Source organism: Semicossyphus pulcher, unplaced genomic scaffold (assembly GCF_022749685.1).
Source record: "Semicossyphus pulcher isolate SPU_LCO1_2020_fin unplaced genomic scaffold, fSemPul1.0.p SCAF_20, whole genome shotgun sequence".
NCBI classification, from domain to species: domain Eukaryota; kingdom Metazoa; phylum Chordata; class Actinopteri; order Labriformes; family Labridae; genus Semicossyphus; species Semicossyphus pulcher.
The window spans coordinates 22058981-22077877 of NW_027211694.1; the positions used below are offsets into that span (position 1 = coordinate 22058981).

General features: G+C 44.6%; 1 protein-coding gene across 3 annotated transcripts in view; it reads left to right on the forward strand.

The window, feature by feature from the left end:
• Positions 1 to 18897, forward strand: part of scube1 (signal peptide, CUB domain, EGF-like 1) — a 119291-nt gene that overhangs the window by 16555 nt on the left and 83839 nt on the right. For all 3 annotated transcript variants that reach the window (XM_069671069.1, XM_069671067.1, XM_069671068.1), the window contains exon 3: positions 12412 to 12537. In XM_069671069.1, the coding sequence (XP_069527170.1) occupies positions 12412 to 12537 (126 nt within the window). The remainder of the gene's footprint in view (positions 1 to 12411; positions 12538 to 18897) is intronic.

Below are 18897 nucleotides of genomic sequence, written 5' to 3' on the forward strand. Positions count from 1 at the left end.
ACTCAAAACTCTCTGTTTGGCTTAGGTAACGGGCGTGCAGGAGGAAGAGGAGGAGGAGTCTTCTGTAATGGTGACTGTTTAGAGTTAAAATCACTGCGACAGGTATGAGGACGTTTCAGCAACAGTAGAAAATTACAGACAACTGAGGCGAGCAGAAAAGAGTTTAAAGCCGAGAAACTCGGTGCAACGTGAGCAGCGTCATCGACACGCTCGCTTCCTCGTTGTGAATGTTTCAGGCTGCTGCGTTCACATCGGCTCGCTCGGACTTTGCAGACTCGGGGGCTGGCAAGAAAAAGTCTGCTGAGAGTCCAGGTGAAAAATTAGACCACTTATGTTTTCATGCGCAGCCCACCTGTGTAATGTCGGGAACTTTAAAGAGGTGATGTGCATTCGTGACACTGGCTCTGGTTGTCTGATAGAAACGCTTTGTTGTTGCCTTTCAGTTGCGATTCAGCCAAACTCAACGCAACTTTTTCCGCACATTTGACCAATCAACATATGTCCCCCATGGGCGTCGACGTGTACATCACCAAATATTGATCTTCATAAGTCTGCTGTGTTGTATAAACATTCAAGAGTATCGTTTTCTGAGCCTTTAATATCTCCAGCACGCTGCATGCTGGAGACAGACGGCTGATCTGTTCCAGCGAGGCTCCGCTGTGATCGTCTCTCTCTCATGAGCTTCCTGATCCTCAAGTCTTTAACGAGACTCTGTACAGTGAATCCATAAGTACAAATCCAACACTCAGTGTTGTTATGATTATAACTGTTACCTGTTCACTTAGCCACTTCCTGGTGTAACTTTCCACCAACCAGAGGCTCTGTTACTGATGTGAGTCATTGTTGATGTCAGAGAGTGTTTGTACAGTCAGGTAGTGATCACGTCTCCTGTCAGTGGTGGCATCTTGTCAGCGTTGAAGCGTTGTTAGAAGACAATAGATGTCTTTACTGGAGCGTTTGTAGCTCACAGTGGATGTGTCACATGTTACACACAGAAAAAGCCTCAAAACGTCGCAACTTGTTTTGCAACTTTGTCAAAACTCTTCTGTGAATTCCTGGAGAGACTGACCTTTGGTGTCTCATGCAGTAACACAAGGTAGCATCTTATTAGCGTCTGTTTTTGACTTGAACAGCTGTTTCGTTTGAGCCTCCAGAACTACTTGGGTAAGTTTAGGAAACACATCATGGTGTGGGTTACAAGAATAACTCAAATGGACTTCTGTACACACACGTACACACTCATGTCTTTGCCCTTGTGAGCTATTCGGGGTTCAGCGTCACGTCTTCAGTGAAGAACACTTTGACATTTGGACAAAAGCTAACGCAGTGGTCAGTGCAGATCTTGATAAAGTCTTGTTGTCAGTCTGAACCATAGACTGTATAAATAATGGACGTAGTCTCAGTGACGTCACCCACTGGTTTCTGAAGAAGCGCTTTGAAACCTGAATTGCGCCGCGGCTGGGGGTCGCCATATTGGAAATGCCAGAGCCGGCTAATCCAGAGACGGGCAAAGAGGCGGAGCGCGTGTGAGCTACAGCCTATGGCTGAGCTCTAAGGGTAATAAGGGTAGTAATTAATGAGCTTGTTTGACTTTGCCAGGAGGAGATTCTGTCGATGGCTGAATGCAGGTGTTTAGTTATCAGAGTAAAGAAGTAGCGGACATGTAATGGGAAACGTAAAATAACTGGTCTCTTCATCACTACGGTCTGCTGAAATCTCTCCGGGGAAAAACCAACAACTCCTGACTGTTTACTGGCCGACGATTGAATAAAACTGAACAGACTAACAAGCAGCTAAAGCGAGCACAGTATACCTGCTACTTAGTGCTATAAATGCATCAATACAATAACACGAGCATTTAACTCACTTAAAGCTGGAGCTCAGACTTCCTGCACGGACAGAAAGTTCCATAAATCCCACAGAGAGATTATTTCTCCTCTAAAGTCTCCAACAACACAAACAGGTGACGTTAAGCTCAGTGTCTGTGTGTCTGTGTTGACGTCTAGCAGGATCCACCTGTCAATCAACTGAGCCAGCCCCTATGATTTAAGGCTTAATATAATTAAAACAGGTGTGTTATAAAAAAATTCACCCGTCGTACAGTTATCATGAACAATAAAATAAGCTCTTTATAACAAAACCGTTTTTTGTACCAGGCTGTAAACATGTTTATTTCTGCTCTAATGTTATTTCTTGTTTTCTGGAGCCTCAAGTGGCCGCTCGAGGAACTGCAGTTTCCTGCACTTCTAATTGGCTTCATTTTTTAACCCAGGAGGTTGCCACTTGGTCCGAACATGGCTTTATAGGCTGTATCTGGTACCATTCAGCACAGAGGATTCTATATTACAGACCACAAATAAAACAAACAATAGAGATGAGGCTGATGAAATTCAACTCGAGGTCTTCTCGCCTGTAGATTTGAATCACTGATATTGTGGGGTAGCCCTTCCTTTCATGCATTTTTTTATCTGTAAGATTGGAACAATTTGTGAAAGACACTCTGCCTGCTTGAGAATGGATTCAGCTCCACCCTGAATCTGCGACACAGTGACGAGCACCTGACCTGCTTTACAGACAGACAGAGGGAGAGAGGGAGAGAGGGAAAGGGCATCTCATGGGAAGAATGGATGGCGAGGGAGACGGCGCAGGTGGGAGGGTGAGAGGGAGAAGTGGCAGACAATTACTAGGCCATTGTCTGCCTGGCGTCTGCTCCTCCGTCATCAGTCAGCAGCTCTCCTCACTGGCTGGCCGAAGACACACACACACTTCAATTCACACACACTCACCAGCACAGATTACGTCCGTGCAGCTCCCTCCCTCGGCTGTCTGATTCCTCCTCGCTCAGACTCAGTGGAGCAGGTCACATTCATTGAGGCTCAGACTTTATATATAGATACTGTGACCTCATGCCAGCTTCTCTGAGCTGCTTCATTGTCGATCTGCGAGGGATGATGTCTGTCGAGGGCTGGCAATGTCACTCAGGAAACGCTCGCAGGGAGGAAAGAAATGCCCTGCAGCTTGGTCCTGACTCTCTGTAGCTAAAGGGTAATTCCAGTATGCTTGAGGTTTCAATGACGAATAGGAACAAGAAGACTTTGATGGTTACTATGCAGCTTGCTAACCTCAGTGCCCGGCTAATGAAATGTGACTACAGTCTAAAGAAACTCATAACAGTGTTTAGTTTACTTTCCCCCGCCGTCTAACCTCATGCAAAATCACACATGGTTATTATTTTTGTTCATGATCGAGTGGAAATGTTTGTGCAGCTCTGTTAAGATCTCTTTGATCCACATTCAGAGACAAATTTGAGACTCCTGTTCTGCTTTCATGTGTTTAACGTGGCTGTCAATCAGATGAAAGCCACGCTCATCAGCCATATAATACTCTGACTCGTTCTGATGCAGATGTTTCTGAAGTTTACCACATGCTCACTGAGCCTCTGCGACTTGGCTTCAGCAGCAACACATATTTCTTCTTCATTTTGAAGACACCCGTTAGTTCTTGTCCACGAGTGGGAAGTCAAACTTGCACACTGCCAATCTAAAACTTTTGAGAATTGAATTTTGCCACCTTTTTGGTTGTCCATCCATCCATCCATCCATCCATCCATTATCTTCCGCTTATCCGGGGTCAGGTCGCGGTGGCAGCAGGCTCAGCAAGGTGACCCAGGCGTCCCTCTCCCCAGCAACATTTTCCAGTTCCTCCTGGGGGATTCCGAGGCATTCCCAGGCCAGACGGGATCTATAATCCCTCCAGCGAGCTCTTGGTCTGCTCCGGGGTCTCCTCCCAGTTGGAAGTGCCCTGAAAATTTCCAAAGGGAGGAGCCCAGGAGGCATCCTAACCAGATGCCCGAACCACCTCAACTGGCTCCTTTCGGCGCGAAGGAGAAGCGGCTCCTAAGGCTGAGCCCGGACCTTTTTGGTTGTATCACAGTAAAATAAGCTCACAGAGCCACCTACAACACCTGAATAAACACAGGTGAAACTAATTAATGAAGGCTCCATTCCAATAAGGTTCCCAGTTAGCTGTTTCAATGACAGCATGCACCATATCAGAGCTCTCGAAAAAGAATGGTATGCAGCCATCGTTAATTTCATGTATTACACCTGTACTTTTTGCTGCTAACTACCAAACATCAGCAGTGTAAAAACACATTATTAGTTCATGTGTCAGACAGGAAATGGCAACATTAAAACATTCAGCAAAGCAACATTTTATGTAAGTCAGTGGATATTCTCCTTATAGCTCGGCTTTTGTATCAACCAATGACTGTATATATAGATGGACGACGCGTCTCCATCTGCTCCCATTGTATGAAAGTGAAGCCAACATAGCCCCTGTGATAGGCGCTGCCATCTTGCGATGGTGACGTCATTTGGAGCCAGAGTCTATGCAGTAGAGATCGGCAGGTGGCGCCGCCGTAGCCACTTCCGCTAACCAAAACACACACTTAACTTGCCGAAAAAACAGCAAGGATCCCGCATGCCGGCGTGTTTAACAGCAGAACAGCTTCTTGTGTTGGTCTGAGGTTAACGTTTACAGGTATGAAAACTTCAATGACTGTAGTGATTGTTTTAGTTACGTCTCTCTCGCCGTTCGTCCTCCACTCTGCTCACCCGGAACTGATTGGCTGCAGGAGCCGTATTGGTCAACAGAGCTGTCAATCATCATTTTGACATTAAAAGTAAACTTGTCAAAAAGATGAACACTTGGATATAAATCAGCATGATAAGAACTAACTATAATGACAGAAACCATGTTTGACGAGTATTTTGATTTCATAGTTTGACTCATGTCCCATCTGTTAACATGGAGGAGGCGGGCTTTATGAGCTATACTGCAGCCAGTCAGCAGGGGGCGGTAGAGACGGTTTGGCTTCACTTTTAGGGAGCTGTCATGTCGGCCATCTTTTTATACAGTCTGTGGTATCAACCAAGATTATGTTAGCGTTCTACTTTAGCTGCAACTTTCTCTGCTAGCTAAAAGCTAACATTGCTTTGTGCTAAAGTAAGAGTTGTTTTTTTGCCATTGACTTGTAGCATTTAGAATTGAGGGATTCTTCTTGAAGTAAAAATGACAGAATAATGTGTATGCTAGTTTCTAAAGCTTCATTAATCATTGTTAAACTTGTGTTTCGATGTTATGAAGATCCAATATGTTCTCTTTCGCCGCTTTCAATGGTCCATTGATCATTTCTGTTTGAATAACTTTATATATCTGTTAGTGTAACAGGTGCAGGGTAAAACCTGCTAACAGTTTAAAGTGATGTCGGTAAAAGACAAAGACAGCAGAGTGACTCGGCTGTAGTTGTTCACTTTCCTCTCGCTTCCGCCAGACTGAAGCTGAGCGCCACACAGGCGAGACACAGCCGCCTCAACCATAGAGGTGCTGCCCCCTTGTGGCCAATTTCAGAATATAACCCTCGAATCGCTACTTACTTTATCGAGACTATTAAATTCATACAAAAATAAACAAACACAAATTACACAATGTGACAACACATTACTGTGTGTCACAGTACGAACTTAATGTGTGTAAAAGCATCAGTTCACACTCACAACAACGTGCCACACACACATCACGTACAACATCGATGTAGCGATCCACAGTGGTAAGCTTGTAAAACATAATAAATAGAACGTAATGAACAGGCTATAAATAATGTTTTGGCGCTAAATAAATAAGTGAACTGTTCATGAGTGTGACGGATGTGTGTGAGGAGCTTTACGTGGCTCTCTTCGTCCTGAAGGTGAGTGATCTGTGTCTCAGGCCTGAGGGGAGGTGACCGCTGTGAAGTGTGTGCGTGCCGATTGTCCCGCTCCAGTCTGATTGTTTTACTGCACATTGTGTTTCGTGGATTGCGATGGATGTTAGCTCGGGAACCAAACCAGGTCGTTACATCGCAGGTTATTACAGATTCAGAGAAACATTTGTAGAATGCTGTCAGGACTGATTGGTGTGAAGTCTGCAGAGGAAGAAGAGGCATCACTGACATTTGGAGGAAACGGTTTCAGTGTTGGATTGGAAGCTGAGTTGGTGATCAGTTATTGTTCCGAGGTATCTGTATGACTCTACCCTCTCCATAGGCTGGTTATTGACTGATTATAGACCCAAGTTAGTCCTTTCCTTTGATATAAATGTTGAGAGTCAGACTGTAAATGTGCTGAAAAGCTAAAACTCAGAGCACACAGACACTAAAGATCTCTGTAAAGCTGCCGTGGGGGGTTTGTGACATGTTACACTTTGTCGTTTGATTGACATCGTTTGATTCGTGTTAACTTGCACGATGCATCTCTCTTTGAAGTGCAAAAGTTTACAGTCATTTACTGGAGAGAAATCTGATGTTATTTTAATTGTACAGGTGAACAAATAATGCCTGCAAAGATTTAAAAACGTAAAAATGCCGCTCAAAGGATTCAGTTTAGCTAACACAGACTTGCAGACACCAAGCATGAAACGAAAGCAGCCTCCCCTCCTCTCCTCCCTTCCTCCTTTGCTCCCTCTGCCCTTCAGTGCATCTGTCCAGTTAAGTGGGGGGCGTGGGGGCCGTCAGGGAAGGTGCCTAATTCACTTGATGAGACGTGGAGCATAAATGTTTCCCCGGCAATTATGAAAAGGTGCGCGTGTGAGCGGAAGCAGAGCAGAGAGTCAAAGCTGTCGGGGCTCACCGCTGTCAGATGTCAACAACAGCTCAGGGGCAGGAAGTGGCACCGCTAGGGGCCAAAAAGAGACCGTACCAACCACCTCCCTCCTCTAATCTCTCTGAAATGCATCTCTGGTGGAGATGCAGGTTCCATATGTGCTAGTGCTTTAGATGAAGGTTTGTGATTTTGTTCCTACTGATTGATGTAGATATCACTGATTGTTTTTCACTAAAAGTAAACCTAAGACGAATCCTATTGTGCAAACAGTAATCCTGTTCCTCCCCTTTTATTTGTGGCTTTTAACAGCATCTTTGAGTGCATGCATTCAGGAGAGCTATAAAACTTCTACCCACAGTTGTGCAGTGACACATGAGAAACTCACAATTTACAGGAAGTGACAGAAAATGTCAGGGGCTTCAGTTTTGTTAGGGTTAGTGGGAAATGTAGGATGCTGTGTTCTGGGGGCTTGATCGACACTCTTCAGATTTGTTTCTCCAATCAGTCATTACCTTCAAGCGATCAGATCGAACACGTGTCCAGACATCACCAACCTTTCTGCACAGGTTTACAATGGTGACTCCGCTTTCCAATGCAGGAGCATGATAAATGGAGATCCACAGCTGCACCAAACTCAGTGAAGGAGGAGTTTGCTAGTGGCAGCGTGGATTCAGCTCAGATGCTCTGATCTACTTCTGAGCAGTGTTGGGTAACTTTTAAAAGTAACTCGTTACGTTCCTGCGTTTCCTTCTGAGAAAAGTAACGCGTTTACTTTTGCATTACCAAAAATGAAACCCCCTTTGCGGCTCGTTCCACCATCGCTGCAGAGTCTTGTTTACGGCCCATAATCTGTAACTCTGCAGCCTGAAAACAGGACTGACGGACGCAGTATAACCTTTACAGCTCTTTATTCTGCTAACAGTCTGACAGTGAACTGGGCAGAGGCATACAGTATTAGGCACAGCTGTTTCCCAGACAACAATACAACACAGGCTCTTAGTCCCACCAGTGTTGTGGAGCTGTGTTTAGCTGCAGATGCTTCTTCACTTTTGAAGTCGAGCTCTTCACAGCTGACGAGCACTTCTCCTCCAGACACAGCTTACATTTCACCGTCATGTTGTTCTCGTCCCTTTCGCCCAAACATTCAGAATAATGTGAATATTTCCACAAAGTAAACGCTGTCCTCTCTGACAGCTCGCTAGCTGAGTTAGCTAGCTACACATGCGCACTGACACAGCTGTGTTTACCTTCTGCTGGTACGCAGCGACCTGCCAAGAAGGAGGAGAGAAACAGAAACAGAGCTTCAGGGAGTTTCTGTTTCTGTGGCAACAAAAAGAAAAGAGAAATACGGAGATTTATTTTCCAGTAACAGATTACTGTTTATGAAAAAGTAACTAAATAACGGATTTGTTGAATTGCAGAAGTAACGCGTTACGTTACTCGTTACAACAAAAAAGTAATCCGAGAACTCTCCCTGAACGGTATACCCCAACACTGCTTCTGCTGATCTTTGGACGTCCTTGTTGAGTGATCATTTACAGGTGACGCTCTGAGCGGTCAGACCGTCCGGTCGGAGAAGCTTCTGCAGAAATCTGTTTGGAATTGAATTTCAGCTCACCACAAATGTGACCTGGGTCTTATTAAGAAAAATCACGTCATGTGTTTTTTTGCTGTCCAGATTTTTCAAATCTATCTGGATTCAATCTGAAGATGCCAAATAATGGGTTTGGACAGACGGTCATAACAAGGCGTCTCCGCCCCTACTGCTTTGATTGTGACATTTGTTTTTTAAAGCTATCGCTCTCAAACCGCCAACTTTATAGAAGTGCACTAAGGAGTCTTACAACCCGGGGACAGGTGTGATTCTCCCGAGCCTTCAGCTCATCTTTGCTCAAGACATCAATACGTTTAAATTTAACACGCTAATCTGTTCAGGTGTGATTCTGTGGAGTCTTGTTTCTACTGTTCTCGTCACCGATAGTTCTGATAGTTCTTTTTATCCCCTCTTTTTTGAACCACAGCTCCGAGTAAAAGGACGGCCAACACAGGGAGAAGAAGAAGTGTTTTCAAAGTGAGCCAACTTGGTGTGAATGTTCTCTCAGTCTGCCCGTTTGAAGCGATTCAGGCACCAATTAATCACCTGCTGCTTTTGATTCACCCTCAGCGGTCAGCCTCTCTCCCCCCTCGTGTTCTCGTTTTTACCTTCATCCCTTCATCTCTGACAGATGAAAAGCAGAGCACAGAGGAAGTGCCACATCGCGCTGCACCGAGCCATCCGAGCTGGCAGAACAGCAAAGTGTCCAAACAACCTTTCCCCAAACAGTCCCCTGTTCCAGCTCGCCAGCTAATTGGTTTCAAATGCCTTTTAGGAAGAGCCAGTGATGGCTGCGAGGGGTTTATAAACACAACGCTCCTGCTCTTTAATCCCATAATGATTGATTTTCCCTTTTTTGATCGCTCGTTATGTTTTCCGTACCTTTAAGATGAGTCCTGGCACTTCTTACGGACAAGCACCTCAATTAAAGCTCATTTTAGGGGCAATTTTTTTCGCCCTTTGAAGGAGCGTATTCATGCAAAGAGTTGTCATCAATCTTCTCAGTATGTGGATATAAGTGTTCCTGTAAATCCCCATCATGCTGGCGTGGTCCCTCAGCGACAGAGACAGGCCTCCTTTGTCGGAGATGTGTGTCGGCCTGCGTAATTGGCTTCCGGTAAACATGTCTGTGGCGCTTCACGCTGCAGAATGTGGCATTGATTTGGCTTTTGTCATGACAGTTTCTAACCAAGTGAAACCTCTCAGATGAGGATCTCTTCATGTTTACATCCGCCCACGTTTGGACACTTCAAAGCGATCGCACTCGAGCCAGAATCTCGATGTTAATCAGCTGGGTGAGAGTGTTTTGAGGAGAAAAAGTCCCGTGGTATGCACGTTGCTCTGTTGCATGCTGTATGTTTGTGTTCTTGGGTGTGTGTACGCTCAGTGTACAGGTCTGGGTTATGTCCACATGTAAAGGCTGAGAGAGACGTCAGTGTGTTTGTGAGTGTGTTGCCCATTGCTTCTTTGTGCCAGCAAACCATCCAGCCATCGATCAAACCTGGCAACCGGAGTCACAGACAGTTTTCCACCACTTCCTGCTAAACTCCGATCACAGCAAACAGAGTCCCGGCTTGTATGTCGGGATGATATCGGTGAGCCCATGTCTCCTGGAAAATATGTCCGTAAGGTAAAAATTGTTTTGCCAAATCCATTAAAAAGGAACCATAATTGCTGCCTGGAGTGTGTTCGTTGGCAATGTTGTTTTTTTTCCAGTCGACGAAGCGCTTCATCTCTCTGCAGCAGAGGTTGTATAAATGGTTGAGTTTGTTGGAAAGCTTGCAAAGTAAAGGACGTTGCATCCAGTGTCCAGACTGCATGCGGTTGTGTTTAAGCTACGAGGAAACATAAATGAAAGTCAGGGAGAGATCGGACGTTCAGTTAAATACATGGACTGTATATAAGAAGTGGACGTAGCCAGCGTGAAGTCACCAGTTCATTTGTTGAGTCCTGTTTCAGCAGTTTGTCACCATGTTGGTGTTTTGGAGCCGGAAGTGTCCATGTTTGGATTGCTACACCTCTATGCTGGTTGACAGGTTAGCCACAGTAGCGACTTGTTCATCACAAGGTAGCATATCCTGCGTCATGGTCCATTTTACTATAAATGGGACCCTATTTTACAAAATGAACATCACGCTGTAGACGGGGTGATTGAGACCGTAAACACAACAGGAAAACGTTTGCTGAGGTGATAAATGAAGACTCCTGCTGGCCTTTAGAAAGAAGACAGTTTAAAAGCTCTTTTAAATTAGCTTCACTTTTCCAACTCAAAGTCTAAACTGTCTTCTTTTATACAGTCTTTGATGAAATATCCAAAACGTATCCTGTCTTGTGCTTTATTTCAGTGTTGACGCTTTCAGTTAATAATCTTCCTAACCAAGCATTAATCGTGCTGCATTGACAATGACTGGATTGTGCTATAAAACAAATGTAATTCATCGCCCTTGCAGATAGTATGAACATTAGCAGCTGTTATGACCAGCTCCTTTGGGCCGCATCAAGAAAGGGAGGTCCTCACAGTAAGCTTGCATCAAAGAAAGTTTTAATTCAAACCAAAAATCTAATAATTTATTTCAAATACCAAATCATACATTTAATTTAAAACCAATCAAAAAGGAGCTTGGCTGTCCAGGGAGGGAGCGAGACAGGAGCCCAAGGAAACGAGGCTTTTATGCACTTCCACCCAGGTGCAGAACAGTCAGCAATCACAGGTGGGCGGAGTCACCGAACAACTAGGACGCCAGATAATTCATGCAGAAGCCGGACCACAGGGGGCGGGGCAAACAGAAAGAGAACAGCAATAGGGAAACAAACATGGCCGCGGCCGTCACAGCAGCTTTGCAGGTTCTTTTGTTGTAGATCAAATATTGGCAATATGTGTTTCTCAAAACTATAAACTGTTACAAACTGGTTTATGAATGTCTTTTTAAGGACGCAGTGTTGGACACTACCAACCAAAAGACTGGATGTTTTTGGTTGACCAACAGGGCAGGACAGTAGAGATGGCAACGCTGGTCCGTCTGTCTGTCGGTTGGTCTGCCCAACACTTTGGTCTGGACTGTGATACAGTTTGGTTCAGACATTTGTGCTCTCAAGGGAATTAATCCGGTGGACTGATCCACTGATTTCTAATGTAGCGCCACTGTTTTGTGTTTTTTATTAGACTATCTTGATAAACAGTGAAAGGACTGCTGGGAAATGTGGTACGCCCATTCATTTTCCCCAGAGGATGAAGTGAGATCACTTCAATACTTTAGTTTGTGGACAAAATGTAAAAATATGTGATTTCCAATCTGCCACGGCTAATTAGAGCTAATTAGTGTTTCAGTGCTGCTAACAAGCGAATCAAAGATTATGAACAAGATAAACCTGCTTAAATCAGCCAGCATGATCATAGACAGACATTAGCCTCAAGTGACTTTGAATGAATCAAACTGACAACCTTTGGAGTAAGAGAGGCAGAGAGAAGGAGGTGGTCCACACCTGCACTGTGTCATCGTGAGTACTTTAGGGGGAAGGAGGAGGAGGAGGATGTTGAGGAGGAGGATGTGGGTTTGGGTCCTCCTCGCTGCCTGCCGGATCTCCTGCTGTTCACACGGAGGGGGAGGACTGTTTGCTTAAGTGGCTCCGCATGGCAACTACTTGTGAGCGGCTCCTGCGAAAGCCTCCGCTGGCTCAGCATGGAGGTGGGGGGTTGTTGGAGGCGAGAGTGCATCGAATAAACACCAGCTGACGCGACCCTGTCCTTCCTCACCCCTTCCTGAGGATCGCCCATTACTTGTAGTGTAATGCTGCAGGGGGGGTGGGTGGTGTCTTATAGGAGATACCATCAAAAACTGATGTTAGTAAATTATAAGCAATATTACGCTCTGACCTGATATTATGTTTCGAGGTGCCTCGTCTGGCAAAACACAGCAACTTCCCTTTTAAAAACTTAAAGATTAAAACAACAACAAAAGTTAAAAGCAACAATTTTACAGCTGCAAAGACGCCTTAAATATAAAGACAACTTCATGTCCATTGATTGACAGGGAGGACTGCGTTACCATTTGCAGTTCTGTGTCTGCAGTGATGGATGATCTCCAGCAGAATAACCTTCAGTGAGAACAACAATCAGAAAGACGACCTTTACTACAGCAGAAAACTACATAACACAACCCCCCCTTTCTCTTTCAGACATGGACGAGTGTGAGAACGACTACAATGGAGGCTGTGTCCACGAATGCATCAACATACCTGGAAACTACAGGTGTACCTGCTACGATGGATTCATGCTGGCCCACGACGGACACAACTGTCTGGGTAAGAGACGTCTTTGTTTGCATACGTTACTCTTAGTTCTTAACAAAGGTGATGGAGTGGCTGATTCATGGAAGGATAGTCACGTTAACACCAAACATGCTCACACTCTGTTTCAGAGAGTGCTTTAGAAACTCTGCCGACCCCGTTTGAGTTTGTAAACTGTGGGCTTTTCGGTGTCATTGAGCTGTTCAGACACGATATCAGTCAAAATCTGATCCCATAAACGTCGTGTTGTTTACTCCAGATGTTGAAATATGGCAAAATCTTTGATTTAAAATCTGTTTTCATGTGGCATCATGGGATTTTTGTCTGGATATGCTGACGCTCAGTGGGACTGAAGTAAAAACATGAAGCGCTTTCTATTTGTGTCAATAAAATTACAGACTCGAGTTGATTTAGGGGCTGATGGGAAGTCGGTTTTTAAATCTTCGGCTGTAGCTTTAGCTTTGGGTCTAAATGTTAAACCATCTTTAGTTTAACAGAGAGTTTAAGTGTCTGTGCATGTTAATTGTGAATAAATATCAGTGCTTAAAGGAGAATGCTTAAGGGTGTTCAGTGTGTGTGTGTGTGTGTGTGTAAGCCCGTCTGGCTCGGAGACAGTCCCTCTGTCATCGTTTGGAGGCCGTCCATGATTTGTGCTGTTTGCTGCTTGTTTTTCTGCTCCGCTGGGAGGGTGGTCGGGGTTGAAGAGTTCTCCTTCAGATATCTGGCTGTGTTTTATTACTGACAGATCCAGCTCATTTAGCCCCAGTGCTGCCTTATTGACTCAGTGTCAGCCAGACTAATGTTTTTTCTGCCCCGTGCAACAAGTAGTTCTGCACGGATGTGCTCGAACACATTTCATCCTGTCAGTCGTCTACCGCTGACTGACGAGCGCTCAGATGAAATCAGACACATAAAAACATGTGATGTGGATGCCCGGGCGTCTTTGCCGGGATGTGTTTTGGCATTTCTAAGTGCTGCAGCTCATTCTTTGAGCCTTTGGAGAGACTGAGTGAGAGATTGAGTGCTAATAGCAGCAGCCAGCGGTGCAGAGGAGCTGCTGAGTTGTGGATTCAGCTCACAGGAATGACTTTGAGACAGCTGATATAAAGCAGAGTTAAAGACGCACTGACATCACAATTCATACCTAAAAGAGATGTTCAATAGAAGCTCTGCTGGCCTCTGCGGTTTCTTTTGGACCGGGAGACGTTTGAAACTTTGGCTGTACAAGTGAAATTATGTTTTTCAGAAGTTAAAGTGTCATTAGTCACAGACTTGATGAAAACATCAGTGTTTCTGCTCCACATTTCCATTACCAAACACTTCAGATATTAGGAGAGCAGTCGTTTCTGTCGGAGCTTCCAGATTTTCATTTGAGAGATCACACTGAGAATGAGACATTAGATTTTAAGACACGGCTTCACACTGATCGACTGATGGAGATTTCTTCTCTTAGCTTTTGCCAGCATGCTAATCCACCATCGTAGATTTCTGCTCTCTGGCTTGAAACGCAGACACGGGAGTCACTGAGAGAAACAGCTTTACAACCCGACTGATAAAATACGAGGAAACTTGCACTTTCCTGTTTTTGCTTCCAAATTTTATAAGTGTTTAGTCATGGAAATGTGGAAATGTGGTGCTGACACTCATGTTTTCAGCGAGTCTGTGACTAATGACAGTTTAACTTCTGTCCGGGTCACACAAGAGGTTTTATTGAGAGGATTTCACCCGGTTACATAAACACAGGGTTGTTATAAAACACTGTGGAACTTGAAACAAAGGTTAAAGTTATATTATGTAGGTCTGATCCGACAGGGTCAGAGCGACTTCCTGGTTTCATTTGCAGGATTCACCTCTTTTAGCCTCTTTGTAAATTAAAAAAAAAGGAGTGATGAGAAAGTTATAGTAGTGAGTAACTCAGCAAAACAACGAAATGTTCATGCACCCCAAAAAATCCATCCTACATGGAGGTAAGGGATGCAAGATGTTGGATTTCTGCCGATATCCGACGTGCCGAAACTTCAAACTAATTTAGCAGATCACCGGTGCTGATATCGCAAATTTGTACGTCTACTGACAAGCTCAGATTGTTACTCTAAGTGTCTGACCGAGACCTTTTTGTTAAAGAGGAAGTCATGTTGAAACCTGAAACAGCTGTTACATCGCTCTCTTTAAAGCCACCAGACTCCATTCAGAAAAACAGTAATTCAATCAGGAGAGGCGAGTAAATAAAGAAAGGGTAAATATTTCTTTTACAATGACGATGTGGTAATGAATCATGGCCAGAAGCCTTTGGCGCTTGAACTCTGCAGGAGGAAATGGCGTTGATGGGGAGCGGTGGGTCGCACAAAAGGACGGCTCGAATGAACTGGAGGCGGATTAAAGACATATATAAAAAGACAGCACTATAGGCTAACTGTAGTGCTGTTGGACAGGTGTGACCAGGTGAGGAGAGCAGCTGATGACTGCAGCAAAAGATAAGAGCGAGCATGCATGAGGGAGTGTGAGCAGAATGGTGTGAGACCAGCATGCAAAATATTAGCTGTGTCCCAATCCAGGGGCTGCAGCCTTCGAAGGGCGTGTTTGGAGGCCGACTGCGTCACTGGGAACGTATCCCAAGATGCACTGCGCACCAATTCAAACAAGATGGCGGACTCTTAAGCGGCCAATGAATACACTTGAAATGTATATTTTTTTGTTTCAACTCAATCGAATAGCTCGAGATTTACTTGCTCGAGATAAACAAAAGGCCCTTGTAACAAATTATCTTTAAAATAACAGGTTAAGTTACGTGACTTTTGTTATGATTTGTTATGATGAAGCTAGTTAGCCTGCTAGCTACCTGTTGCTAGGCAAAAGGAGTGGCGTCGGGTGGAACGACTGGTGACGCAAACAGGTCCGTCAGACCGTCTCATTTCAGTTCGGCTTTAGCGTCTACGCCGTCTACGGAGGCTATACAAGCTTCATTTAACAGAGCACAGAAGTTGCTGGTCTACCTCTGCCCTGATTGGTTAATTTATTTGTGTTAAATATTACGTTTCATCCACATTAAAAACTCCAAGGTAATACAACAATACAAACAACTAATCCACCGAGACAGCAGTAGGTCAGCAACTTCCTCGTTCTGCAACGTAAAATTTGGAGTTTGGTGGCTTTTAGGAGAGCGGTGTAACGTCTGTTTCTGGTTAAGAAAATCATCTTCCTCTTTAACAAAAAGGTCACTTAGAATAACAATCGGAGTCAGTGGAAACTTTTAGGCCTTGTCTACACGCACACATGTTTTTCTCTCCTTCATATAAAAAAAAAAAAAAACCCGTCCACACAAGCACGGTTACAAAAATAAACGCAAAAACAGAAACGCTGTCATGAGACCGCCACACCAGCAGGCGGCGATAAAACCCGGTCATGCAAAGAAGAAAAAGAAAATCGCAGCCAATCAGAAGTCTGAAAAAAATCTATTGCTGGAAGACGACCTGGCGGGCTGCAATGGTGCATCGAGGAAGGGGGACGATACTTCAACAGTGGATGAGTAACTGCACATATATGTGTAAAAAGTCCTGTTTTCACAGCGTCATCTTGCAAGGAATGTCGCCACGTCTCCGTGGAAACGGGGTTTCTAAAAGTCTGCACCCTGGCTGTTTTCAGTGACATGAAACCATGAGAAGAAGCTACGTTTTGAAAAATACCTGTGTATGTGAAGAGACGGCCTTAGTGGACGGATCTGTTGCATCTTCCCCAAAGGATTAAGTTGCAGCTGCAGCAAAACTTTTTAGTACAAACAATTAATTTGGTCCCCAACATGTTAAAAAACCTGAAAAACCCCTTAAAGTTATTGTTTTTTATTTACTACCCTGAAGTTGAGTTAATTGTTTTCAGCCAGCATCCAGAGGTCTTTACATGAACTTCATTATCTGGCTCAGTGGTTTCCTCTGTTTCCAGGATCTCACTGAATGAAGCTGGTTGTTTTAAAGCTGATCGAACTGAAAGATCTGATGACAGAGACGATAAAAATGGAACCGTAGTTGTAAGAAAAAACAACATTTGCCTAAAAGATTCCAGTTTTCCACATTGGAGCAGTGATTTGGTGGGAAGCATCTCTCTAACTGAGCCCGACCGAGGCTTGTTGTTGTTTATTTCCGGCCCTGTCGTCTGTAAACGCTCCACGACTGTCTGCAGCCGTTAGCTTGCTGGTTAGCCGCCGTGACGCTGTATGTGTTGTGGTTAACTGGAGGAGGTTAGTGGGATTCCAACACACGTGTTTGTGCCGCTAATTCAAGTGATAGCGGCTGAGTCATGTGAGAGCTGTCATCACCTGCTCTTTATGGGAGGAAGCCGTAACCCAGAGCGGCTTCGTCAGGCTGGATGAGGCCTTAATGAACTGCCGCTAATTAAAAGCGGGTTACTGAGTTCAAACGAGGCAGTAAAGCGTGAAATCAAACGGAGAGACGTGTGTGATCCCAATCAAAGCCAGGGCGGGCAGCGACGCTTCTTTTCTTCTCTCTTTCCATCACTTCTTTATTTTATCTTTCTTATTTGGTGTTGATCGTTCTTTCCCTTCTTCCGGCTCTTTATGTCTTTCCTACTCGTCCGTTCTCTCCTCTTTTCCTTCTCAGTTGAACCTGCTCTTCCCTCCTCCCTTCTTTCCCTTTTTTATTCATGCTTTTCTTTTCTTCTTTGCTCTTCTGTTCCTCTCCTCTGTTTCTTCCTTTGCTCCTTTCTTATTTGTTCTTTCTTTACTTTTTCTTTTCATCTTCCCTTCTTCTCACTTTGAGACTTTCTTTACTTCTTCTTTAGTTCTTTTCCTCCTTTTGTACTTGTCTTCTATCCTGCCTCATGTCATTCACTTCCTCTCCTCTCCATCCTTTCTTTCCTCCTTTTTCTTTACTTATTTGTTTCTCTTTTACACTCCTCTTTTCCTCTCTCTTTTTTCTATCCTCCTTGTTGATAATTTCTTTATTTTATTCCTTTCTCTATCCCCTCTTCTCTCTTCCTTCCCTTTAACTTTCTTTCTCTCTCTCCTCTGTTCTCCTCTTCTTCTCCTCCCCTCCTTTGCTAAAATAGACCTTTTTTTTATCTCTCTATTACTTTTTTCTTTCACTCTCTTTCCCTGTCTCTCCGTCCCTCCTTTATAGACATTCACTGTCAATCAGTCCCTCACCTCCTCTCCGTCTTTTCTTCCGTCCTTGTCACTCTTCCCCACTCTTCCTTTTCTTCTTTTGTACCTTTCCCCCTTTTCTCATTTGTCTTTTCTTATTTTCTTTGAATATTTTATTTACAGTTTTCAGTTTTCCAAAGACGAATGTGTTGAAGGGATCCTGCAGAGTCCCTTCGGCTGCGGGTTAACAAAGAAAGACTCCCTCAGATTTACTCTGAGCAGACGCAGCCTTTGCACGTGTCCTTGAGCCGATGCATGAAGCAGGGTGGTGAGGTAGACTTTCAGGTGAGGAGAGTAAGTTTTTTAGCAAATGCTGAGCGACCTGCGCATCGTACGGCAGCTCAAGAGTCTCTGCTGAGCATCCACAGATGGCCAGGTCGTGGTGGGGTTGAATGTCTCTGGAGCATGCATTTGAGAAAAATTGAGTTCCAAAAGTTGCAGGGCAAAACCAGAAGAGACGAGCCGGTGAACCTTCAGCAGATCTTTCTCTTAAAGTTTATTCCTTCCTTCATTCCTCCCTTTGTCTTCTCTTCCATCCTTCTTTCCTTCCTTGTGTTCCCGTTCATGACCTCTCCTTCCCCGTCCTGTCCTTTCCTGTCATCTCTCCTCTCCTCCTCGAGACAGTGATCGCCCACGCTCCACCTGTTTTTCCATCTTCTCTCTCTCTGTCTCTTTCCTGTCGTTCTCTCTCCTGTCTTTCCTCCTGCGATCCGTCTCTCTCTCTTCCTGTCTGTCTGTTGACCTTGTACTAACTTTCATCTAATTACCTTAATAGCCGTCTGGTGTCCTTTCCTTTCTCTTCTTCTCTGCAGTCACGTTTTAAATCGATTTGTCAGATGAGTCGCTGAATGTTTTTACTGGACTTCAAACCGCCACCGAGCCACGGCAGCGGAGGCACAAACCCACCATAGCCTCCTGTTTTATATGATAGATATACAGAGATAATGGAGGCTCTTTAATGAGATGTTAGCCCTCCTGGCTTGTTGACAGCGGCCTCCATTTCTTAGTTTTGTAAAGAACATTACGTCCCGACAGAGCGACAGTCACTGGACAGGTAACCATAACATTTACTGAGCAACCTCGTGTAAGAAACCAAACAACGAGCAAATCGTTGTGTTTATTTGAGAGCTTCTGTGGCTGCTCGGTGGTGCAGTGGTTAGCGCTGTCGCCTCACAGCTAGAAGGTTCCTAGTTTCAGACCCGGTTCAGACGTAGTGGGCCTTT